General features: G+C 36.8%; 1 protein-coding gene across 1 annotated transcript in view; it reads left to right on the top strand.

Moving 5' to 3' along the window:
* Positions 1-13,956, top strand: part of npffr1l2 (neuropeptide FF receptor 1 like 2) — a 73,391-nt gene extending 59,435 nt beyond the window's left edge. The window contains exons 3-4 of the mRNA NM_001171697.1: positions 4,306-4,405; positions 12,951-13,956. Coding sequence (NP_001165168.1) covers positions 4,306-4,405; positions 12,951-13,956 — 1,106 coding nt within the window. The remainder of the gene's footprint in view (positions 1-4,305; positions 4,406-12,950) is intronic.
* The last annotated feature ends 12,855 nt before the right edge of the window (positions 13,957-26,811 follow it).

Genomic DNA, 26,811 nt, shown 5'->3' with positions numbered 1-26,811 from the left:
CAAGATGTTTAAAGTGAACCAGCATTTTATTTTAGAAAGGCAGTGAAAGGGGGTGGGAGTAGAGAGTTGGGTTTGCTAGAGAGGTAGAATTAGGTACCATTCACATATCAGTGGAAGTGGATATTGAATTAATGAAAAATGTTGCTGAGTGGAAGGAGATAGATTAAGAAAAGAAGCGGCCTCAGGATAGTGCCCTGGGGAACGCCTGTGGTAACAGGTGAGGGCTGTGACCTGAAGGTTTTAAGTTGATTAAACTGAGTGTGGCAAGAAATGAATGAACCATTCAATAGAAGATAATCTGCGCTGTACTTCAAGTATATACATGTAAGTGTACTTCAGCATTACTTTCAGGTTTACTTCATAAAATGAACTTGAAGTCTAATTAATTTTTCTAAGTGCTGTCAAGATGACACTGAAGGAGAAAGTTCAAGGTTATTGGCAGGGAGTCATGGCGATTCATCAGTTTCCCAGCAGTCAGTGTACACTTTTTCCCCCCAGTTATGACTGATGCAGCAACCCAGATGGATTTTGACAAGTGTCAGAGTGTTTAGCATTTCCTGTCTCTGCTATTTCTCAGCACAGATTTCAGTCGATATCTGGGGGCGTTTAGACTCCTTGTGGGGAAAATTGATGGTAGTGAAGACCTACATCGCTTCTCATGTTGCCCTCCGACTGAAAAGTACCACAGAAAGCCACAGAATTTGGCTTCATATCAGTATTTTGCATTTGAAGTGATGCTGAGATAAAAAATGGCAACACATCTTGCCAGTAGCTCCAAGAGAGCAGCCATTTGACATCAACCTAAAATAATGGCAGTCTAAAATGAATGTGGATTTTTTTTTTTTTTTTTTAAACATGTAAATCTATTATGAATTTTCTGCTACATTCAGCTGTGGATTGTTCATTCCTTTCCAAATGATTCTCAAGTGATGTTTAACAGAGCAGGGACATTTTTCACAGTATTTCTAAATATTTTTATTGCTATTTATTTTAGTTTGGCTGACATTTTTTTCGATTGGCTGTTGTCCATTGATTTGCCAAATAAACCTAACTCACCTAGTTTGCCTAATTATCTTAGTTCACCGATTAATGGTAACCCTGATGTGTGTCAAGTGTTTGCCAAAATGTGTAGATGCAGTTTTATGCAATAGCCATGTAAATAAAAGCTTTTTAAACAATTTTTTCACTTTTTTTCCGAGTTCCTTAGACTTATAATTTTGTTGTTTATATTTATGAATCCTTTACCCAAAGAGCACCAACACATTAAACACCCCTAAAGCACTTTTTATTTGATTTTGGATTAACTGAAAGTGTAATTTTCTTTTTGGCATTTTCAGGAGAAGATGCCTTAAAACGCGTATTCGCGGTCTTCGACTCCTGGGGGTTAAGCATTTAGTTATCAAAGCTCTTATGTTTAAATTTGTGTTTCAAAATTTTCTCAGTTTAAACAGCATTTGGGAAATATCAGCCGATTCTAATGTTATCACTCCATTGAAAGGGTGTTATCAGTTGATAGATATGGGCCAGAAGGGACCTTCTGCACCTACTGGTAGGCTCAGAAGTCTGTTATCATCCATCCACATGGTTAATAGGCTATAGATCACATACGGCTGTGACCGTAAGTTAACTGTGAGACCTGTTTTAACTATTTATTAAATTTCCCATTAATTGTATTTTATTAATGTCTAGCCCAACCCTTAACCCAATCGTCACAATGATGCAAAAACAGATCTGGATCTGGAGTCTTCTCTATTAGTATAGCTGATTAACTGTGATAACTATTTATATATTACTTGTTAAATTTTCCGTCAATTGTTTTTTATAAATTTTTTTAACCCTTACCCTAACGTTAAACTCAACCATCACAGTAATGTAAAAACAGATCGGGATCTGGAGACTTCTCTATTAGTATAGCTGATTAACGATGTGGATGGGTGATAACAGCATTCTAAGCCTACCAAAAGATGCAGAAGGTCCCTACTGGCCCATATCTATCAGCTGATAACCACTGATAACACTCATTCAATCGAGTGATAACATTTGAAGCGGGTGGAAGTATTCTGAAAGGGTAAACGCATAGCTGCATGCCTACCGTTCATGTGACATGGTATTGTTAAATATATCAGGGGTGTTTAAGGACAGACATTAAACAAAAGTTCTGATAACATCTGAAAGTGATGCAGAAAACTGATTTATTTTAATATAACTGCAATTTTAATATTATTTTAAAAAACATCAATAACACTTTACTGAAAGGGGTGTTTCTAAGACTCATTTTTAAACCTGTCAACATAGGCTCATTCTGAAAACGTAGCCCTATATACACTTCTGGATATCGCAAGTTATGTATCCAGAATTACATATGGCTGCATTTGGTATTTAAAATGAAAGCTATGGGGCTGTACGACGCTGTTCCTTTTCATGATACCAGTTGACTGCTTACCTCTGTTTAGTCGGCGTCCCACTGTCACCAGTTTGTCCTGTTTGCTCACCATGTACATCAGCGTACATACAGTTGAAGTCAGAAATATTAGCCCCCCTTTGAATTAGTTTTTCTTTTTAAATATTTCCCAAATTATGTTTTACAGAGCACGGAAATTTTCAAATTAAGTGTGATATATTTTTTTTTCTTCTGGCGAAAGTCTTTTTTGTTTTATTTCGCTTGGAATAAAAACAGTTTCAATTCTTTTAAAGAATATTTTAAGGACAAAATCAACCGATTTGATAGTAAAAATCTAGGAAAAGTCTGTAAAATAACAGTGTTTTTCTGTAAACATTTTAATGAAAATATCTGTAGATTTTTTATTTTTTTGCACTTTATTTCAACAAAGAAATTTTACCGTAATTTTATGTTTTTTGTTTGGCAGCCGTAGCTGCCAGTCATTTGTCCTTTTTTTTAAGAGTATTTTTTTTTTTTTAAGTGTAGGCTGTTGATGTTTCCATCCGCTCTGCAGATCATACTGAACGTATCTCCAAACCATGATTTTTCCCTCACCAAACTTGTCTGATTTCTGTGAGAATCTTGGCTCCATGCGGGTTCCAATAGGTCTTCTGCAGTATTTGTGATGATTGGGATGCAGTTCAACAGATGATTCATCTGAAAAATCTACCTTCTGCCACTTTTCTAAATGATCAACTAGAAGTCAAGTTATTATTTGTTGATCTTACAACTGGGATTGACGACAAGACTTTTGTTAGATAGTGTACAAGTTAAATTTGTCATTAAAAGAATGATTAACATTAATGCTGCTGTTAAAAATGATTGACCGAGTATTGGCACTTTTAAAAAGACATTTTAACGACAGATACAGTTTGTTCCACTGGAAATGTGATCATAAAATCATTCATGACAATCATGCTTATGACAAGTTTTGTTGTCTTGGTAATATAAAGTTGTCATGACAAAGACGGAGACTGGTTGTGAAGTATTTGTTGCATTTGAATGATGTCGAGTTGCATTTGAAATGACTCTTAATTATAGGTGTCATAAGCATGCAAAAAAATCTCATTTACATTCCTGAAATGTGTCACGTCATGATTATAAAGGTTTATTAACACCCCTTCAAATAAAGTGTTACCAAAGTATCCATACTAAACAAGTAAATTATGATGCTGTGGTATCGATGTGCCTACCTCTACCTTTAACCCACCATTTCAGAAACTGTGCGCAAAAGGTGATGCTGCAGTTTAGAAGAAATTGCTTTTAACCATTGATTCTTGTAAACCTATAGTAAGGAAATCTACAAAACCAAAATAGGAACCTTTAAAATAGCACAATCCTTCACCTTCGAGTGTGTTTTATAGGGTATAAATATGCTGAATGAAATGAGTCACGTCCGATGAGTCATTAGCGCTAAGTGAACAGATCTTTTAATGTCAGAGGAAAGTCTGCGCTGTGAAGCAGAGCCTCTTAAAAGAGGGGAGAAGCTGAAGCATTTCTTTGGGACTTGAGGGAGACCCTGCTGTGAGGTAAAAAAAAAAAAAGACCTTACATTTTTCTATCAGGCACCCTTTGGAGGCATCTTATGAAAATATCAAGGAGAAAATATCAGCTTTTTTTAAAACTCCCCTTATAATCCAGTTAAAGCGTTCAGTTCAAACAACCTGCTGATAAAACAAGAAAACTCTTTACGTCTTTTCTCTGTCCTCCACAGCGTTCAGCAATTTATCTATAGCTTGCTTTCTCTCACATAGAAGCTTGCTGTGTGTGTGTATGGGGGTGGATGTGTGTTTGTTTTAAGGGGGTTGTGTGGAGCACAATTTACCTTGTCAGTCATTATATATATTTTTTCCCTTTTCCCCAAGGCTGGCCGTTCACTAACACCGTCTGTAAGATGAGCGGTCTGGTGCAAGGCATGTCTGTGTCTGCCTCTGTGTTCACACTGGTGGCCATCGCAGTGGACAGGTCAGTGGTGTCATTACATGGATAAATCTCACATAACCTGTTAAAAACATATACATTTACAAACCACATGTTAGTTTCAAATATACTGTGCATTTGTATTTATGATGAAAGTCAAATTACTGATCATATTTTTCCCAAGCACTGACATTACCAACTGTTTTGTGTATAAACATTAAAGAGATATGGTTCACCTAAAGATGAAAGTTTGCAGCATAGGCTCATTCTGAAAATGTAGCCCTTCATACATTTCTGAAGATCGTAAATGATGCCGGAAGTACGTATGGCTGCATTTCATTTTTAAAATGAATGCTGCGGGGCTGTATGACGATGTTCCTTTTCGTGCTTATCAGCTGACCGCTTACCTCCTTATGGACGGCTTTCCCATTGTTACTAATTTGTCTAGTTAGGTCACCATGTACGCCGGCGGACTTGAGACATAGAGGGTAGTTGACCGCAACGACGGTTTCAAGTTCGGTGAAGAATGGTTTCAGAAAGCCAATAAGACACAAACAACAAGACACAAATAAAAAAAAAAAAAACAAGTAAATAACAGGTTGAGAACGTAGTAAAATCTGAAAATGTGGTAAAAATCAGACAAGGGAATTTAAAACTGTTAGTTGGGTTTAGGGAAGTGGGTGAGTGCTGGTTAATCGTGCTTTTGAAAACACTATTGGTTGGGTTTAGGGAAGGAGCAGGTTGGGTCAGTCAGTCAGTTGACAATCAGTTGACAGCAGCCTCTGGTAGATTTACACCGAAAGAGCAGGCACAAATGGCATTTATGAGAGAAATTTGAGATTTAAAAAAGCGTACACAGTGTTTCAAACACTGTGCCCTTGATTTGTGAAAACAAAAACTGTGAAAAACGTAGCTCCTGTGATGTATTTGGTGCACTCCAGAAATGTATATAGAGGTACAATTTCAGAATGAGCCTGGATTGCAAGTTTACTCACTATTTACTTATAAACTTTATGAGTTTCTTTTTTTCCGTTGAATACAAAATAAGTATTTTAAAGAATATAAGAAACCTGTGATCATCAACTTCCATATAGCAGGTACTATGTAACACTTTAATATAATAGTCCATTAAGTTCATTTATTAACTAACATGAACAACAATCAACTTTGCTAAAATTTACTGTTATTTAATTTAAATAATGTAAGTTTTTTTGTTGACTTACAGTGCATAAACTAATGTTAACGAGCATAACTTTGGATTTTAATACTGCATTGGTTTCTGTAGGACCACCAGCACTGCATGTTTTGGAAATCTTTTTTGTCTCACACTTATCACACCCAGGCTTTTTCTCAATATGCGTTCTTCAGTGATCTTGCGTCCTCGTGTTGTCGTGTAATGTCATCATCAGCTGCCAAAGTTCAGTTCCAATACTCAAGACCGCAAGAACAGAGGACGCATGAAACTTCCCGGATGTGTTCTTGATATCGAGGACGCACTGATGCAGACTTAAGCACCAAACTTGCTCTAAAAGTCACAGAAGTCATTGCGTCATAGCGCTTAGTTTTATTTAGATTTATTATTAAAGTTCAGAGATGTGACTTATTTACCTTAAGAGTGTCCCTAAATGAAACGGTGAATATAAACATTACTATGGACATCTTAATAAAGGAATAAACACATTAAGGGTGTTTGTTTGCTGAAATTCATATTAAAATCTATTTTATTTATATTGTGCAACATATATTTAGAATGTTTTTATGCACAGTATATATTTTGAATAGGGGAAAAACAGTACGTTGTGGTATGAAAGTCCGTTCTCTGCATTCTTGGAATCAAGAAACAGCCCCAGTCTTTCAGTCTCTGCTAATGAGCTGATGATCTGAATGAGGTTTGTTTGTTTAAGGAGATATGGTAAATGTACAGGGCTGGTGGTCCTCCACATTGTAAAAAAATATATGATCAATTAAGTTAATCATGTTCTACCTTCAATTTAAAAGTTACGCAAACTGTTTTAAGTCAGTTTAACATAATATAAGTTCAATTGAATTAATACAAGTTCAATAAGGTTAATTTGATTCAGCTTAAAAAATTAAGGCAACCTGATTTTTTTACAGTGCAGGAATGTGGTGGCGAAACACTAAAATTGAAACTATAATAAATAAATGCTTTACAAGATTATTCATACTTACACAGTAAAACTGTTTAAGTCAGTACAACAACAAAAAAAAACATACCCCTTTCGCTTTTTCTCGTTTGCTCAACTTTTGAAAACTTCAGCTGCACTGGCCTAAAATTATTTGTCAGTAATATAAAAATATTTAGTTGGATTAACATGAGATTAGTTTTCTGGAGAGGTGAACTACTCTGTAACAAAACTTTTTTTAAGTTGTGCCAACTAAACATTTTTGTCTGCAGAACATGAATGCCTGAAGAAATGCCGTTGAATGAACAAAAAACATAATCCTTATTTCTTTTTGTTTTTTTCCCCCACGTACTCAATTTTTCATCTTTTATTGGTAGGACAGTAGAGGCAGGAAAGCATGGAGGGAGAAGAGAGGGGAAGGATCAGCATAGGACCTCGAGGTGGGACACAAACTCAAGTTACCGTGAGCACCGGAGTGCCATGTGTCGATGCACCAAACCACTACACTATTGGCACCAATGTGTAGTAAACTCTTGAAAACATCAGTTGCACTGACCTAAAATGTCTGAAGTTAAGTAAGCAAAACAACTCTTGTGGAAATTGGTACTAAGAAATAATACATTATCAGAAGAAACAAATATCGTTCTATTGAAAAAACAGGAATCATGGTTCATATGTGAAGCATTACAAAGCATTTTTCCATGTTTGTCCTGCCATGCTGTTTTACCTCTTGTCCTGTTTCTAATTCTGTCTCTATTAATTAATTTGTTAACTTTTGTCTCTGTTTTTTTTCAATAAATGTTTGTTTGTTCTGATAATATATTATGTTCCAGTACCAATTCCCACAAGAGTTGTTTTGTTCACTCAATTTCAGACATTTTTGGTCAGTGCAACTGATGTTTTCAAAAGATGAGTACACATTAGGGTTGGGCGATGTTGACCAATCTGGCATCTTCCGATGTCTAATGTAAAACATTGCAATGGACGATGTCATCGTCGTCATAGGCGGGGGGTGGGGGTGGTTAAATATCAATTAACTCATAACGAATCCTCACCGCATGCGCGGATTTAGGAGACATTTATGCAAAATGCATCTTTGCACCTTAAACTGCCAAAAGCAGCACTCGGGAACAGATAAACAATTGTTATGTGAAGAAAACAGCCTGCAATGCTTGCCCCGCCTTTGTGCTCTTCTTATTGGCTCACTGCTCTTGAACTGAACGCGAATGATTGGTTAATACCAGCCATCAATCACTCAGTCAATGCCTTCTGCCTTCAGATGACAGGATCTGCAAGCGCGAAAATGTGAAGCGCTGAAGATGAGAGAATGAAACTATACTGACAGGCTTACCAACAGTTACTAATAATGGCACATCTTATTAGTGATCATCTGCTGAATGTTAATCCACCTTTTACACTTTAGAGAGGATAAAAGACTTCCAGTGTTTCTAGTCCACTATAAAAATGACTAAAGCCATTCACTGTAAAGTCTGTGTGACAGGGTTTGCAGGTAACAGCGTTTGCCACTGAATCTACACATTTTAATCACGAGAGGTACTGTATAATCCTTCACTTAATCTTCACGATGCTGTTAGCCGTGCAAGCGGCAGCTATATGTAACATTTAACACAGCTCACAAAAAGACTGTTATTGCTATTAAGATGGCATGCAAATAATAAACTTTATATCAATATAAATGTGGGGAGGGGCGGATCGCGATGTCGGCTCAGCATTGTGAAGTTTGACGGCCATCGGCAATGGACGATGACATCGACACATAGGGTTTTCAAAGTGATCTGAGTGTGATTCCTGCCTTGAGGTCTTATTACAAACATGAACAAACAGTAATACATGTATTACAGAATTACGTTATTTAGGTAACATTCATGTTACTTGATAATAATTTCTAATAACTGATTTATTTGATCTTTGCCATGATGACAGTAAATAATATTTGACTTGATGTTTTTCAAGACACTTTTATACAGCTTAAAATGACATTTAAAGGCTTAACTTACCTAGGCAGGTTAGAGTAACTGTGCAAGTTATTGTATAATGATGGTTTGATCTGTAGACCTAAAAAAAATCAACCCAAGCTCATTCTGGAAACGTAGCCCCGCGGACGTTTCTGGAGACCGCGATTTACGTGGCCGGAGGTACGTAAGGCCACGTTTAGTTTTTTTCGAGCGAACGCTGCGGGGCGGTGTGGCGCCGCTCCGCCCCTCCTCTTCGCGCTCGCCGGCCGACGGCTCGCCTCCGAGTGGAGGGCTTTCCCGATGCAATCAGTTTGTCCACTTAGCTCACAGCGTTGCGTCGGCGGAGCTGAGGCCCCGGAGGAGGAGGAGGCCTCTCGCGGATCCGCGAAAACAAAAACCGCTCAAATACGTACCTCCCAGTACATAAATCGCGGTCCACAGAAACGTCCACGGGGCTACGTTTCCACAATGAGCCCGGGTTGTACAAAAAATAGCTTAAAGGGGCTAATAATTTTGACCATAAAATTGTGGTTAAAAAAATTTCAAACTGCTTTTATTCTAGCCGAAATAAAACAAATAAGACTTTCTCCAGAAGACAAAATATTATCAGACATACTGTGAAAATTTCCTTTCTCTGTTCAACATCATTTGGGAAATGTTTAAAAAATAAGAAAGAAAAAAAAACATTTTAAATAGGGCTAATGATTTTGACTTCAACTGTATATTTAAGTGTGTTAAATAAGAAGTAAATGATGACAGAACTTTCAGGTGAACTATTTCATTAATAAGTGATGTATTATTGTTAAAGAGTGCTGGATGTTAAGCAAACACTTTCCAGTTAATAATAATTATTAAGCAGCTTTACTTTTTAAGGTAAAATTGCTAAAAAAGAAAAAAATATATATATTAGACTGGAAAGTGGATGATGCAAATGAAAAGGGTAATAGAAACTGCAAAATTAAGATGTAACCATTGGACCAGAAATGCTTAATGGGGCAGCAGGGAGACAAAAATACAGAAAATAATTTAATAACAATAAACCTCTGTGACTTTCTTTCTTCTGTTGAACACAAAAGAAGTTGTTTTTAAAACTGGTTGATGGCACCATTTGATTTAATAGTTGGACAAAATACTAGAGAAAAAAATCCACCATTTTTCCAGAACTGCAGACTATGACGAGTCTTCATAAGTACAAGATGTCACAGACTGAAGGTTAAGAATCTTAAAACATAACTTCCACATAACAAAAAGCTGAAGACACCGAAGTGTCATAAAATAGATAGAGGCTGATTTCATAGACAGTTTTATGAACAGAGTATGAATGGCTCTTGAGGTAACAGCACAAGTTCGACAAAAGCAAGAAATTATGGTGTGAGCTGAAACTCACAATGAGCAAAACGGACCTTTCATGGTAGGAAACTTACTTACTACAGGATTGAATTACTGCCAGACTTACTGATAAATTCTTCAAATCAGGATTCGTTACCTTTGTAAGGCTTGACACATTGTATTTCTTTAGACTCTGGTAAGCCGCAGGTGGCAGTTTTTATAGTCTTGCATTCCTCTTGTGGCCTTGAAATACGTTTTGACTTTTCAGGGCCATTTCACTTATAAAAGGAAACCTGCTTAATGATTACACACATGGGAATATGAGGTAGTATGAAGTTGTGATCAATGAAAAATAATTTAAGAATGAATTACATGCTAAATTGGTAGTTATACATATTGAAGTTCATTGGTATTGGTTAAATGTGCTTGTGGAAAAAGTAGGATCGGAATATTGACCTGGCAGAATAATTATACACAACCCAAGCTCATTCTGGAAATGTAGCCCCGCGGACGTTTCTGGAGACCGCGATTTATGTGGCCGGAGGTACGTAAAGGGCGCGTTTGGTTTTTTTCAAGCGAACGCCGCGGGGCGGTGTGGCGCCGCTCCGCCCCTCCTCTTCGCGCTCGCCGGCCGACGGCTCGCCTCCGAGTGGAGGGCTTTCCCGACGCAATCAGTTTGTCCGCCTAGCTCACAGCGTTGCGTCGGCGGAGCGGAGGCCCCGGACGAGGAGGAGGAGCCGGCCGCGGTGGACGACGACCGGGATCGAGTCCGGGGAACAGCAGGTTCCGGAAATCAGGTGATACGAAAAACGGAATCCGAAAAATGAGGGCGCGAACGCCGCACGCTCCCGAGAGGCGCCCGCCCGAGACGCGAAAAAGTGCGCACAGCGGCCTCTTGCGGATCCGCGAAAACAAAAAACTGCTCGAATACGTACCTCCCGGTACGTAAATTGCGGTCTGCAGAAACATCCGCGGGGCTACGTTTCCACAATGAGCCCGGGTTGATTATACACATGCCACACACAAACACACATGACACACACAGTACATATGAGCAATATCACATGAGCAGCAGTGCGACATGGCTGTATATCAGCACTGGTGGGAACAATTACGATATACAGGCTTATCGCACTACTACTTATGTGATATTATGTTTATACAACTGTTCGACAGCATAACCGTGTGTATAAAAAAGAAAATAAAACAGAGCCAAAAACCCTTTTGTATGAGGAACTACTTTCTTCCGCCATTTAATAACATCTGAATCTAAGTGTCAGAACAACAGAAACCGTTGCTACTTCACAAACGTCACTTTGGAGCTATTCAAATGATTCTCTAGCGTTATGTCTAAAGTGATGACAAAGCAGGTGAATTTGCTCACTTTTTAAGATTATTAGGCTGAATGGCATGAAATGTCATCAGTCTACAGAGATTTCCCAGTATTTCTCTGTTGCAATTGGGATATCACAATAATTAACCCTGAAAAAGCCAAAGCAAAGCAAACGCTACCAGATTACTATAGTATAAATACAGCACTACAACATACAAAAGAGAGAAATCAACTAAGAACTACTTACCTGATTTATAATGTTTTGACCAGCTTTAGTTTGAAATTTACAGTGAGTTTTTAATACCCTTAGGACTTATTATACAGTTTGTTGCCATCTTGTGGTGGAACATTGACCGTCTTTGCTATGCTCAACATGACACGCTGAATCTCCAAAATTATAAATATTTAAAATAGCCACTATCCTTATAAACAAACTGAGATGCAATCTAACCAACTACATTCTCACCTAAAAAAAGCCTCAAAAGTACATTATGTTGTCCAACAGCTGCAATATTTGTCAAACTGCAGTGAGTTTATTGATCTGCTGTCACTCTATGTAGGCGGAGTAATACACAAGGGTGAAGAGGCTGTAGGAGTGTTGTTATTGCAGAATATCTCACGGCTGTTATTCAAGATCCAGACAGAACTGTAAAAATCAATCAGTTAAACATTTGAGGTCTGCAGGATTTTTAAAAAAGGCTGCATTTATTTAATCAAAAATACAGTACACTCTCAGAAATAAAGATATGCGAGCTGTCACTGGGGTCCATATTGGTATTAGCCCCTTTAAACTATTTTTTCAATAGTCTACAGAACAAACCATTATTATAAAATACCTTGCCTAATTAACCTAATTAACCTAGCTAAGCCTTTAACTGTCACTTTAAGCTGTAAAGAAGTGTCTTGAAAAACATCTATGAAAATATTATTTACAGTCATCAAGACAAAGATAAAATAAATCAGTTATTAGAAATGAGTTATTAAAACTATTATGATTAGAAATGTATTGAAGAAATCTTATAAATGTGTTGAAGAAATCTTCTTTCCGTTAAACAGAAATTGGGGAAAAAATAAATAAGAGTGCTAATAATTCAGGGGGGCTAATAATTCTGACTTCAACTGTATAATTTGAAGGCATAATTATTAGCCCTGCTGTGTAATTTTAATTCCTTTTCAAATACTAAAGTTTGACAGGGTGATATTTTTTCTTCTGAAGAAAGTGTCATTTTATTTGGCTTTTAAACTATTCTGTTAATTTAGTTTTTACATTTTTAAAACTAATTTTATGGTCAATATTACTAGCCTTCTTAAGAAATGTTTTAGTTTTTTGTTTTTCTAATGGTTACAGAACAAACTACTATTGTCCAGCGACTTGCTTAATTAATTTAACGTTCTTAAGATAATTAGCATAGATTAAAATGCACTTTAAGCTGAATACTATCTAGCAGAATATTATAGCATAGTCAAAAGAAATGTGTTATTATAAATGATGTATTAAAACTAGAATGTTTAAAGAGCTGTTGAAAACCTGTTAACCAACAATAATTTGAAAGAGTTCAAATTTCACAAGACCTAATAATTAAATATATTATTATTCTTTGTATATATGTGTGCATGTGTGTGCTTGTATTTATGTATGTTTTAATACAGACTAAGATATTATGTGTTTATGATAGTAAAATAAAAATAGAAGAAATAGAAGGAGCACAATTATATATGAATAAGGCAGAGATTACGCCACACTAGTCTAGAGATGATGGCTGACGGAGTTATTTCAGCTCTGAAGAGCTCTGTTCAATCTCCTCCAGGTTCCGTTGCATTGTGTACCCGTTCCAACCCAAACTCACCCTGCTGGTTGCCAAGGTGACCATAGTGATGATCTGGGTGCTTGCTGTAGTGATCATGTGCCCGTCGGCTGTGACGTTAACCGTGGAGAGAGTGGAGCATCACTACATGGTCCGCGGCGAAGACTACAACCACACATACCCGCTTTTCTCCTGCTTTGAGAACTGGGCCAATCCACAGATGAGGAAGGTCTACACCACTGTCCTGTTTGCACACATTTACCTCATCCCCCTCACCTTAATCACGCTAATGTATGGGCGAATCGGGATCAAACTCTACACCACGTCTGTGATCTCAGGGAATGATCAGCATGATGGAGGACAGCCGCACACGTCCCCTCAGGCCCCTGGAGGCCAGCAGGAAGGTCGGCCCCTCATTTCTCAGAAGAAGATCAAAGTTATTAAGATGCTGAGCATCGTGGCCCTGTTATTCACAATTTCCTGGCTGCCTCTGTGGACTCTGATGCTCCTCACGGATTATGGAGGTCTAAATGAAGATGAGCTAGAACTGCTGAGCGGCTATGTGTTCCCGTTTGCTCACTGGTTGGCCTTCTCCAATTCCAGCGTCAATCCGATCATCTATGGTTACTACAACGAGAACTTCAAGAGGGGTTTTCAGGCGGTCTGCAGGGCACATTCGTGCTGCTTCGAGGGAATGACAGCAAGAAGAGGAATGCGACGGAAAGCAAGAGGAGAAACGAGGGATCCTGCCGTTAACTCCAATCCTTTGAATTTTGGTGCAAGGAACAGGGTTTACACCGACGGCGACCTGAAGAACTCTGGCACGTGTTTGGAGCTGGAGCACAGAAGGACTGGAAGACTTTGTAATAACTCTGTGTGCTCCAATGAAACTGGATCCAGCGTGGGATCTGGGATTAAAGGGGTGACGAACCAAAAAGCCTTTCAGATGGAGGAGGCAGAGAAAAAAAGTCCCATCAGAGGGAGTAAAAACCAAGCCTGGGATCAGTAGACGGATTACAGTCGAGACGTTTGTGAATCTGTGAATCTCAAATCTAATAGAGTCCAAATGTCGTAAGCTCTTCAGACAAAAAAAGAGAACGATTCGCTCTTCACAATCTGAATGAACTACTTTTTCTACATTTTGGGCTCAAAAGCCACAAGCTCTGCTTCATTTCCTGGAAGGTGCAAACAAGTGCTATCCTAAAAGGGGATGAATTCAAAATATGGCACATTAAATCATTCGTTTACAGACATTTTTCTGTGCCACTGATATGGCCCGCATGGATATTATTTAAAATGATCATCAGAATTTAATTGGCAAAGATCTTAATTACTGAAATTCAAGCCAAAAATATGAAACAGATCAAATATCATATTTAGATCTGAGGTCAGTGGATTGTAATGCAACATGAAGGCAAATGAGTGCATTTAAAGCATTCAATGAACAACTAGTCATGGATGATCCCACTTATATCATAGTCATTTGCTAGCATTTACACACACACACACACACTGAGAGAGAGAGATATATAATATAATATATTTTAGCGACTCAGTATCAAGCCTTTTCAAATAAATGATCAGTTTCTGTGTCCTCAGTGCAGTCTCTGTTAGTGATGTGCACGTGTGTCAATGAAAGCTACACATCAATATGAAAAGGCGATTAAAAACTACATGTGCTTTAAAAGGTTTTAATGTATACCTTGGAAGAGATGTGAACATTTGAAAAGGGCAATTCACACATGCCTCTAATTTATATCTATATGTTTTAGGTTTGACATTTATAATAAATGTTTAATGTTAAAAAAATTTTATACTAATATTTTTGTTTATTTTTTTTCTGATTTAAATACTATTAAATTTAGAGCACTCGCACACTATTTATAAACATATGAATTAATTTAGGGCTACCATTAGTCTATTTGACATTATATATGAATGAAATTAATACAGTGCAATTATGTACACATTTTTGTCTTTTAAAAATATAATTTTGAGCAAGTGCTCAAAAAAAAAGGCATATAATTAAAATATGAAGCCTTGACGTTACAATATAGGCTCATTCTGAAAACGTAGACCTATATAAATTTCTGGAGACCACGAATTATGTAGCCAGAAGTAGTGGTGGGCAAAGCGAGGCTTCGTGAAACACTGAAACAGTTGATGCAAATGTGTCAAAGCTTCGAAACGTTTCAAAACTCATCTCTACAGTGACACCTATTGGTAAAATTTTTATATTGCTATGGAGCAGCTTAAGCACAGAGACAGTTCAGCGAATTGAGGTACTAAATCCCACTTTGTAGAGTTTGTAGTGATTTAGTGAAGTGGTGAGAGTTCCTGATTAGCATGCCGGGATAATGAGTTTGAATACAGGGTGATGCAGTTATAGACACTAGTTGTTAAATACTCTGTTTTTATAACATGTTTTTGTTTCAACATTGGTCTGACATTGGAATGAACACTTTGTGAATAAATATGTCTTGTTTTGGTCATAAAAATTTATATTATTAAAATACATAAAGCCATAGTTTCAGAGTATTTGAACTTGGCTGGATAAGTCTCGTGACCTGAAGTTTCAAATCATCTTAGTCACGTGGCCTAGTGTTTCAAATTACTTTAGTCGCATGGCTTGGTGTTTCGAATTAGATTAGTCACTGGACCTGATGTTTCGAATTACATTAGTCACGTGGCCTGGTGTTTCGAATTACCTTAGTCATGTGACCAGGGGTTTCGAATTACATTAGTCACATGGCCTGGTGTTTCGAATTACCTTATTCATGTGGCCTGGTGTTTAGAATTACCTTAGTCCTGTGGCCTGGTGTTTCGAATTACCTTAGCCATATGACCTGGTGTTTCGAATTACCTTAGTCACGTGGCCTGGTGTTTCGAATTACCTTAGCCATATGACCTGGTGTTTCGAACTACCTAAGTCATGTGACCTGGTGTTTCGAATTAAATTAGTTGCGTGGCCTGGTGTTTCGAATTTCCTTAGTCATGTGACCTGGTGTTTCGAACTACCTAAGTCACATGACCTGGTATTTCGAATCACTTTAGTTATGTGGCATGGTGTTTCGAATAATTTTAGTCATGTGACCTGGTGTCTCGAATCACCTAAATGACGTGACCTGAGTGTTTCGGATCAAGCTTTGGTGCAGTATATCAAAACACTTACGCATTGGAATCTTGGCGAAACTTCAGTTTCACATCAGCCATCCTTAGCCAGAAGTACGTATGGGTGCATTTTGACTTTAAAATAAACTATATGCGGTGGCATGACGTCAATCCCTTTTACTCTTACCTCCATTTGGACGGCTTTTCCATTGTTACCAGTTTTTCCAGTGGCAGACTTGAGATGCAGAGAGGAGTAGACAATGATGACTGGGTTTGAGTCCGGTGAAGAATGGTTCCAGAAAGCGGGTAAAACAAAAACAGAAGCCAAAAAAATTAAATAAACAAGTAAATAACAGGGTGAGAATGTGGTAAAATCTGAAAGTGTGGTAAAAATCAGGTGATGGCTTTTCTTTTTCTGGATAACTTTTTAAAACACTGTCAGTTAGGTTTAGGGAAGTGTGGGCGGGTAAATCTGTGCTTTTGAAAATACTATTGGTTGGGTTTAGAGAAGGTGGGTGTGTCAGTCAGTCAGTTGACAGCGGCCTCTAGTGGATTTATGCAAGAACAACAGGTGCGAATTGCACTCATGAGAAAAATTTGAGCTTTTAAAAAGCAGCCTCTGGTGGATTCGTGAAACCAAAAACTGCAAAAAGACGTAGCTCCTGGAATGTAATTGGTGCTCTCCAGAAATGTATGTAAAGGTACGTTTTCAGAATGAGCCTGGGTTGCGAAAAAATGTGCATGCGAACAGGTGACCGGCTAAATTTCAAACAATGATTTTAATTTTCTACTGAACATTTGTTATTTGAATATTAGTCTGTTCTCAGATCAAGACTGTGTTCGTCAAATAAGAAGTGTTTAATTTTGTCTATTTTTTTCTGCTTTTCTTTTCTGGAATGAGCATTTGTATTGAGTACACTGTATTTGTGTGTGTCAGTCATTTTGTAAATTAGCACTGGTGTGGTATACCAAAGGGGAAAGATTCTGTCATATTTGATATACCTACTCTAGTCCACTAAGCGAGCAGCAGTGCGTCAAAGATGTGAGAAAAAAGCACAATCTGTGACTATGACTCAGATGTTTATATTTTAGTGTTTACTGTGTGTTCTGTGCGTCTTAATTGGTCTGACTGTGGCTCTAAGTGGCTTATGTAAGACCTGGCTTTTTGCTTTGGTGTGCATCTGTGTCTTATTCTTATTCTAATGCTGTAAAAGCAAGATGAATGTAAATTGATTGTAACGAGAATGAATATGGTCAATTCATTCCAATATCTCTCTGAGGAGGTATCGTTTCCTTTCTTTTCTTCTTTCAGGAAAGCATTATTTAAGAAGTGAAGTGAAATGAAATGAAATGAAGAGCCATTACTTCTGTCCAGGTTTTTGGGCTGAGGTTAAAGTAGGTGTCATAATGTAACGCAGCTCTTTGAGAATAGGCAAAGACAGTTGCTCTTAGACCTGGTTGAAAGATGTTTTGTAAACACTTTACTTGAAGGGGGTGTTCTTAAGACTGTCGTGACACCTTTATAATCTTGACATTAGGGATGCTATGACAACTGTCATTAAGTGGCATTTAAAGTGCCATTGTTTGACATGTCTTTGTCATGACACCTTGACATATGCAGATACATCATAACCTGTCTTTGTCATGACACCTTGACATTACAGAGAAAAAAAAAACATCATAAATCTGTCATATGCATTATTTTCATCCATTATGATTGTGTCATGAATATTTAATATTTTTCAGCAGAACAAACTGAATTTGTTATTTAAATTTCTCCTTATTCATTCATTTTCCTTTGGATTAGTCCCTTATATATCAGAGGTTGCCATGGCGGAATGAACTGCCAATTATTCTGACATATGTTTTATGCAGCGTATGCCCTTCCATCCACAATCCAGTACTGGAAAGCACCGTATACACTCTCATTAACATGCACACTCATGCATAAGGCCAATTTTGTTTACCCAATTCACCTTTCTGTGAGGCAACAGTGCTAACCATTGTGCTGTTATTTCTCAATAAAATTTTCGATACTACAGTATGTCAAATAATTTTAAAAGTGTATTATTACTATTATTATTATTATTATTAACCCTCTACCGTATGGTGTTGCCATAAGGCAACACAATATATATGTTAATTTCTCTGCCACTGACCTTAGTTCAGCCAATGATGTGCTTTGGGTAAGTCACATGACGTGCTGTGTTTTTCTGTAGTGCAATTTCTGATAGACTGCTATTTATTTTGAGTAGCTGCTGAATGCAAATGTAAACGTCAATAAAAACAAAGGATCAAATTATGTCAGATCCACAAAAAAAAAAAAAAAATCTGAGACATTACCTCCAGTAAGTTATGATGACATATTCAACACTCAATTATTTGTAATCAAATTAGTTTTGTGTAAATCAATCAAATGTATGTGTTGCCAACTGGCAACACTGTGCAATAGTGGGACATGCAATACTGCAATGAGTTAGCTAGCTAACAAGGTCAGCTGTGAACTTTTAAGTTATAACAATGACAACATGAATGCTAGTGATATAATGTTGATTCGTCATGTAATAATGGCATTTGTATTATGGATAACATTTATTTTACTGGCAATACTACTTTTGAATAGATATGAACACAGGAAACAGTGTATTAGCGAGCACCACCATGTTCTTTGGTAGGGGCAGAACTGGATCTTCATGCAGATGAAAGTGAAGATAAGATGGGTTTTAGTGACCATGAGAATGATGCAGACTGGACATTTGATAAGAGCAGTGATGGAGACAGTTCAAGTTAGTTACCTGAGAGGCAGATAATATATAAATATAATACAATTTATAGTATAATTTATAAACATTGTTAGCAAGCATAGATATATACATTAGATGTCGCCTGGCCTATTGTTTTCTATTGGACGGAATGCGTCAATAGCGCCACCATCTTGCTACAGGGTAGCGCTCCTTTGAAATGAATGCCGGACCAAGGTACAGTGGAGGACTGTGTCCATCCAAAGCCAGAGATATACACATATACACATATATCTATGATCGCGAGTTTTCCTGGATGTTAGTATGTAATTTTTTTTCTAATTACGAAAATTATAATTTTACATAACTTTTCTACATTGAGGGATCAGTGACCGCACGGGCATTCCTGACAAAAAGCTTGTGTTTGTGTGTACAGAAATGTACTATTCACCCTCCCTGTTAAATTTAATCTAATCCGTGTCCTGAAACACACCTCCTCTCCTGCTCTCACTTCTCATACTGACGGAGGGAGCGATTTGTTTGTGAATGAATCCCCCGAACGACTCTTTCACTAGCCGACAATAATACAAGTTTCTGGCAGCGCTCGTTGTCGTATTTCTTTTGCATTGTTTGCTGATTTTATTCAACAAAACTAGCATAAGCCGAGTGTTTAGTGCGAGTTGGAGCTGCTTTGCCTTATGGTGAATGCAGTAAGTGACTGTTATCATCAATAACGTGACCTGATTAACACAAAAGTTCAGAACACACAAAAACAGAAAAAAAACTTAATATTACCTATGAAATGTTCTGCCTTTGTGCTTTGTTTTCTTTGTTTGCTCGTTACTACACTCGTAGACAGCACTAAAGTCCCGCATCATCACGTAATAACACTGTTTTGACTAGTGCGGTTGAATGACATTTGTCCTGGGAGCACTGTACCAATGTGGCGGCGCCATTGACGCATGCTCAGGGTCCCTATGCGATATCTAGTGTATATATCTATGGTTAGCTAGTATAGCTACATTATTCTGATGCATCTGGATATATTAGATTTGTTATTTATTTGTTATAATATTTACTGGGGAAAATATCTATATTTATTGCATGTTATATACATGATAGCACAATATTATGCTTGTTTTTAATAATATTCAGCAAAAAAGAATGAAATAAATGAAAGCTGTTGGTATATCAGTTGTTGAAAAGTGTGTATAAGGTATCATTTATAAGTTCTGTGTTAAAGATTATAATACTGCAACACCAATTAAATCATTTTAAACAACAAAATGTTAATTTATGTTAATAAAAAAATTATTTCTAAGTTAGATCCACTATTGGACATTGTTGCCATATGGCAACATACTATAAAGTCCCTTAAAATAAATATTGCTCGTAATTGATTTTTTACAGCACTTCAAGTTAAGCCATTTTAAGGAAAAAAAACAACAACAATCAAATATATATATTTTTTATTGATCTATCTTATTGGGTGCAATAGAGGTTTAATATTTAAAGACTAATTAAGCTTGTACCACTGTAGTTGAGGTCAAGAAAAATATTAATGACGCGGTTATAAAGTTATGACACAAATGAAAATCATGTTCATAAAAGTTTAATGACAAGTTTTGTTGAGTTAGTAATGTCAGGTTGTCACTACAAAAACATGTTATGATGTATTGCGTTTATCAAGCTGTCATAGCAAAGACATTTCAAACAATGTCACCTTTGGGGTTAACATGACAAAACTTATATATCCTTGATATATCAAATAATTTTAAATCAGTATCATTTATATTTAATAATGACATCTTAATGACAAAATTGATTTGTACCAGTGTAGTTGAGGTCAAGAATTATAATAATATTGCTGTTATAAAAATTTATAAAGGCCTCATGGCATTCATGTTTATGACAGATTTCTGACAAACTAACATAGCTTGTCAGAAATCTGTCATAAACATGATTGATAATGTCAAGTTGTCACAACAAAGACAGGTTACTGTATGATGTATATTAAGCTGCAAAGGCATCACAAACAATGTCACCTTTGCAGTTGCAGCAAGCATGCATAAAATCTGATTCATATCCAAGATATGTGTCATGTCATGGCCATAAAGGTTTCTTATGAACACCCCTTCAAGTAAATGTTTTTTTTATTCATCTGATCACAAGTGGACAAAGCTAAATAAGAAGGTATAAAGCAGCTCTTTGACAATGCAAAAACAACTGCTCATAGATTCGGTAGCAATTTTTGTTCACCTGAAGTGGGCAAAGCTAAATAAAGGTGGAAAGAGAGTTTCAAATGTTTTGAGTTTGTTTACTTTCAACCACTTTCAAAGAATGACTTTCGTTCCTCATGTGACTGAATGCATTCTAACTCTTTGGGTGCGTCCAAACTTGCACACTTCTGTATTATATAGTATATGAAAAATGTGAGCAATGTAGTATGTCTGAATACATAGTCTTCAAAAAAAAAAAAAAAAAAAAACACTAGAAAAGATATTTACTAAAGGAGTTTTTTTTTTTTTTTTTTTTTTTTTTTTTAAATAGTGCATCCAATGAACACTTTACTTTTTCCTCCTGAGACCCAGGCCATTGACTTGTGTCCTCTGTTGTGGACATTGCGTTTTCATGAATTTTCTTTGAATTTTTGGGGCTACTTTGTCAAGTCCTGTAGTACTGTTCAGAGGACATCCTGGGCTTTCTAGTGATATGTAATTGATTGGACCATTAATTACACTGCATCCAAAATGGCCAACATACAAAAAAGGACATTTAATGGAAAGGAGAGAGGCATGAAAAATTTAGCTTTTTGCATGTTTTTACTATTATTATTACATATATATTTGTTTATTAAAGTGTCAGGGACAATACATTTAGCTTTCAAAGCTGTCACCTTGTTTATATTTTACAATATTATCCTTTTTTAAATGTCCACTAAAGTGGAAAACAGGACCATCTTAATGTAATTAATGACTGCATGTTGTAGGGGGCAGAACTGAAGCAGAGAGGATTCTTTATATTTAACTATAAGATAGTTGAGGGAGATTCTGATTTAGAATCTGACAATTAGACAATTAGAGACAATTAAGAGAATGACAATCAGTTTTAAATCGCTTTTATGTTAAATTTGTTTTGAATTTGTTTTTGTTTTTTTTGAGTTCGGCTCTCTTTCAGACTAAACTGTTTCAGGAATTTCAATACAAAAAGAAAAAATGGCTTTTGTTTTGTTTTTTGTAACATTAATATTGGATTAATATCCTTTTACAGCCATATCCTGTACAGTTTAGTTGTCTAAGTGGCGGTCGTTTCGAACTAAAATGGTCCTGTGGTCTACTACAGTGGACGTGCTGTAAAATGACAAATTAAAATCAAAATGCAAAAACTCTAAATTGTAGAATTTTTTTTTTACCCAAAGATTTAGAAAATCACAGAAAAAAGATAAAATAAAAATAAAAATAAATAAAACATTTTTGGGGATCTCAGGAGGATATACCAGGGGCAGGAAACCTCTGGCTCACAAGCCAGATGTGACTCTTTGACCAAAAATGTGTGGCTCTTCAGCTGTCACCCTTCAATGATATTTTACAGTTTAAAAAAATAGAACTGTCACTAGATATCAGTTTCCTGTTCAAAATACAATTACAATTCCTTTTTATTGTAAATTTCTACAGCAAAATGAATAAGAACTCAGTTTATAATAAAAGAGCATTCCGACCAATTGTGGATTGCGACACTTGAATCGCGACACCAGTAATCACAGCTAAATTCGCACAGCTAAATTCAAACAGCATTCATGAGATGGCGAAATAAAAAATTTTTTTATGAATTGTCCTTCATTTATGGCTTCAAATTTGTTTATTATTGAGTGCAAGGACATAAATATAGGTTTTGTTTAAACCTGTATTATTTATAGTAGTAAAACCTATATATTCATTCATTCATTATCTTTTCCACTTACTCCCTGTATTAATCAAGGGTTGCCACAGCAGAATGGACCACTATCTTATCCGGCATATGTTTTACGCAGCGGATGCCCTCCCAGCTGCAAACTCAACTCTGGGAAACACTCACACACTCTTGCATTCACACACATACACTACAGCCAATTTAGCTTACCCAATTCACCTATAGAGCATGTATTTGGACTGTTAGGGAACCGGATCACTTTGAGGAAACTCACGCTAACACAGGGAGAAAATGCAAACTCTACACAGAAATGCCAACTGACCCAGCTGAAGCTCGAATACCTCAGCACCATGTCGTACATTCATACATCAGAAAGGGTTCTTTGCTGAAAAAACTTTCCCACCCCCTGCTATATACTATATATAGAACATGCATTTCTAATCGTAGTGAATTCAAATCCAAATGTAATACCTAATTGAGTAGTACAGTATGGTATTTTGGACGCAGATTTAATCTACACAGATAAAAATAACCATAAAATAACACAGTTTTCCGTATTTGTTTGTGTTTTTTTATATGTATTTTTTCTGATAAATGTCTGCTAACAAATTGCATTACAGGACCTCAATCTTTCTTGCAACAACTTTTAACTTTTAAAAAGTTTGAAAAAGTGACTAGTTTGAGGTGATATATTGTGTGGGTTTATGTTGAATATTACAGATCAAAATCAATATATTAAACTGCGAGTACATTTTCACTAATTTAACAGACTTATTCCTCTATATATTATTTTTTATACATTCTATTACTTCAAACAAAAAAAAAGTCAATAATAGTGACTTTGTTAAATACATCCCAGGAGGTACGAATTGTTGCAGTTTTTGTTTTCGCAAATCCACGAGAGGCCACTGTGTGCGTTTTTTTTCGCAACTCAAATGTCTTTCGCTGGTGCCATTCGCGCCCATGCTGTAAACCCACCAGAGGCCGCTGTTGACCAACTCAATGACTGAATGATTGACTGGGCGACCGGCCAATCGACCGACCCACTCTCCTCCTTCCCTAAACCCAACAAATTTTACTGTTTGACTCGCCCACCCGCTTACTTTCCTAAACCCAACCGACGGTTTATAAAAGCTGTCCAGAAAAAGAAAAGCTCCCATTTTTACCACGTTTTCAGATTTTACCACATTCTCATCCTGTTGTTAACTCTTTCTTTTTATTTTTTGGATTCTGTTTTCGTCCTACGTGATTTCTGACCCCTCTTCCCCAGACTCGAACTCGGTCGTCGTCAACTCCTATTTGCGTCTCAAGTGTGCCAACGTACATGACGAGCTAACTGGACAAACTGGTTGTGGTGGGAAAGCCCTCCACATGGAGGTAAGCGGTCAGCCAGTAAGCACCAAAAGGAATGGCGTCATACTGCCCCGCAGCGTTTGCTTAAAAAACTGAAATGCAGCCATACGTACCTCCGGCTACATAATTTGTGGTCTCCAGAAGCATCCGCGGGACAACATTTTCAGAATGTGTGTTGCTTGTGAATCACAAGAAAAGAAAATGTCCATTAACACATGTTTTACATTGTTCTGATTTAACTATTAAGGATTACTGCATGTGTTAGGCATGAGTGTCAAACAAGACTTGCCATCTGAATTTGGTTTGATTGTGAAATCAATATTCTCACCTCAGTCCTGATTGTAACACAAGAGCATTCAGCATGGTTTGTGGTTATCAAGGCATGAATAATTGCTGCTGCTCATCTCTGTTCATGTTCATATGCAAATTCTGCAAACCTATTTCGCAATATTAGATCAAAAGATCAGAAAATGCTTCAAAGAAATCAGGAAAGTTGAAAAATTTGATCAGATTTAAATAAAACACCAAGTGCAAATGGAAATACAGCATGTCCTCCTTGTCTACCTGTGATCTGATTAGCCGAAACACCATCTTAATACCAGGTGTAAACAGGGCATTAGTTTGTCAGATCATAGAAAACGAGTCTAATCTAACACAGGCCCAGAGCAATGGAGCAAACCAGCATGAGTATGAGAGACAATCACACATGCAGGAATGAGCAGAATTATGTTGTACAGTAGAATGGGCTTACAGTACAATTCATTGGGTTTAAAATGAATTGGCCAGGCCTTACAGAAAGCTCAAATGGACTTTGAACTAAATCAAAAACAAAAGCATGCCAAAGAACTATGAAGAAATCCTGTGGGGAAAAATAATCATGTTTACATAGAAAATAATTTAACTGCTTTTTAAAAATGAAACTTTTCAAAAATAGGATTTCTGAACAATAAATGGTGGTGGAAATTCAGCCCTGCTGTTAACTAATGTATTTTTAAAATATGCATCAAATAAAAGCAGCCTTGCACACTACTTTCAATAAAAAATAAAAAAAAAGGTTAGAAATCATACCAAGCAACGCAATCGCTATCTATACTGCAGAATTTCTTGTTTTATTTATTTTTTTAGAGTTTGTTCAGCTTTCATTTATTTCTTTTAGGTGTTATTACATAATTACAAAATAATTACAGCTCTCTGTTGTCATTTATTTTTTTCAGCAAAAAGCTACATGTAATTAAGTACTTGAAGTCAGCGGTTATTAAAATCTACTGCTATGATAATAAAGTACATAATTCACTCCAAATTAAGCTCTACCAGATTTATTTTGTGAATCAAGAAAAACAATATCAAATAATAAAAACAATCGGAGTCAGAGTGGGCAGAATTAATAATAATAATAATAATAATAAAACACAATAGTTTTCACATTTTTGAGGGGGAATCTCCTCATCCTCCACCAGTATGCAGCATCCACCTTGATAAACCGGTGGCAGGCAAGTTGCGCCACACACTGAATGGTGGAGAGGAGGTGGTGGTCAAGAGGTCATGAAGAGGCCAGTGGGCAAATTTAGTCAGGACCCCTACTCTTTTTCAAAGGACATCCTGAGATTTTTAATGATCACAGAGAGTCAGGACCTCGGTTTAACGTCTCATTCTGAAAGACGAAGCTCACTAAACAGTCCCCATCAATATACTGGGGCAATAGGACCCACACAGTCTGCAGGTTGAGCGCTCCCTGCTGGTCTCACTCGGCAGCAACCTAGCTTTCCAATGTGGTTTTCCATACTGATTAGGCACAGCTTCAATGGGTGACCATCTGAGAGTTGCAGAGAGCTAGCTGCCAACATATAATGTAATATACTTGTTTTTATTAAAACCACAAAGATAACAAAATAAATACCATCAACCAAAGATAAATATAATGTATTCAAAAATGAGCCTCTGAAATCTGTCATGATCCTGTTGTATCAGAATTCTCATCATGCAGCTCAATTAAACAGTCTCGTTGAGTTTTGACATCTCTTGCTATCTGCTGTCTTTTCATGGGATTGTTTTCATAGAACAATTATACTAGAAATTAAAAATAATCATTGGACATCATCTCTTGTCTAACACAAGACTCGGGTTGTCTCTGAGTAGGAAATCCAATAATTTAAACTGCTTAACACAGATTTCTCATGAAACAGACAAACAGGAGAAAGCATTAATAGCAGGGCCTGCTATGTGCATGAAGAGTGACTTTATAAAGAGGTAAGCTATGTTGCATTTTGCTGCTTGTTATTCTCTACAGAGTACATTAAGATATAAAATACTGTATGATCTAGTAGCAGTTCGTGGCATGTACAATAAATTTGACCAAATTCTGAAAAGCATTTGTTGCATGTTTAAATGAATCCTTGATTTGCATGCTTATTTCAACTTATTTTCTGGGAATAAGCATTGAATCAAAATGCATTTAAATGGGTAAATCAAATTCACTATGAGTGGATGGACTGACTGACTCATGTATGATGGATAGATGTGGGTGGGTGGATGAGTGAGTGAATGGATTTGTATGGACTGATTGATGAACGTATGTTCTGACTTACTGATGCATGGATGTGGGTGGAGATGTAGATGGAGATGAGTGGATGAGGGTGGACTGAATGGAGTATCTATGAATGAATGGATTAACTGATGATTACATGTAAGTGGGTTAGTTGATTGGTTGGTTGGTTGGTTGGTTGACTGATAGATGTTGATTGGTTGGTAGA

This window comes from Danio rerio, chromosome 5 (genome assembly GCF_052040795.2).
Source record: "Danio rerio strain M-AB ecotype USA chromosome 5, GRCz13ab, whole genome shotgun sequence".
Taxonomy (NCBI): Eukaryota; Metazoa; Chordata; class Actinopteri; order Cypriniformes; family Danionidae; genus Danio; species Danio rerio.
Note: the sequence above shows the minus strand (reverse complement) of the source record. Positions and strands in the feature narration are given on the sequence as shown.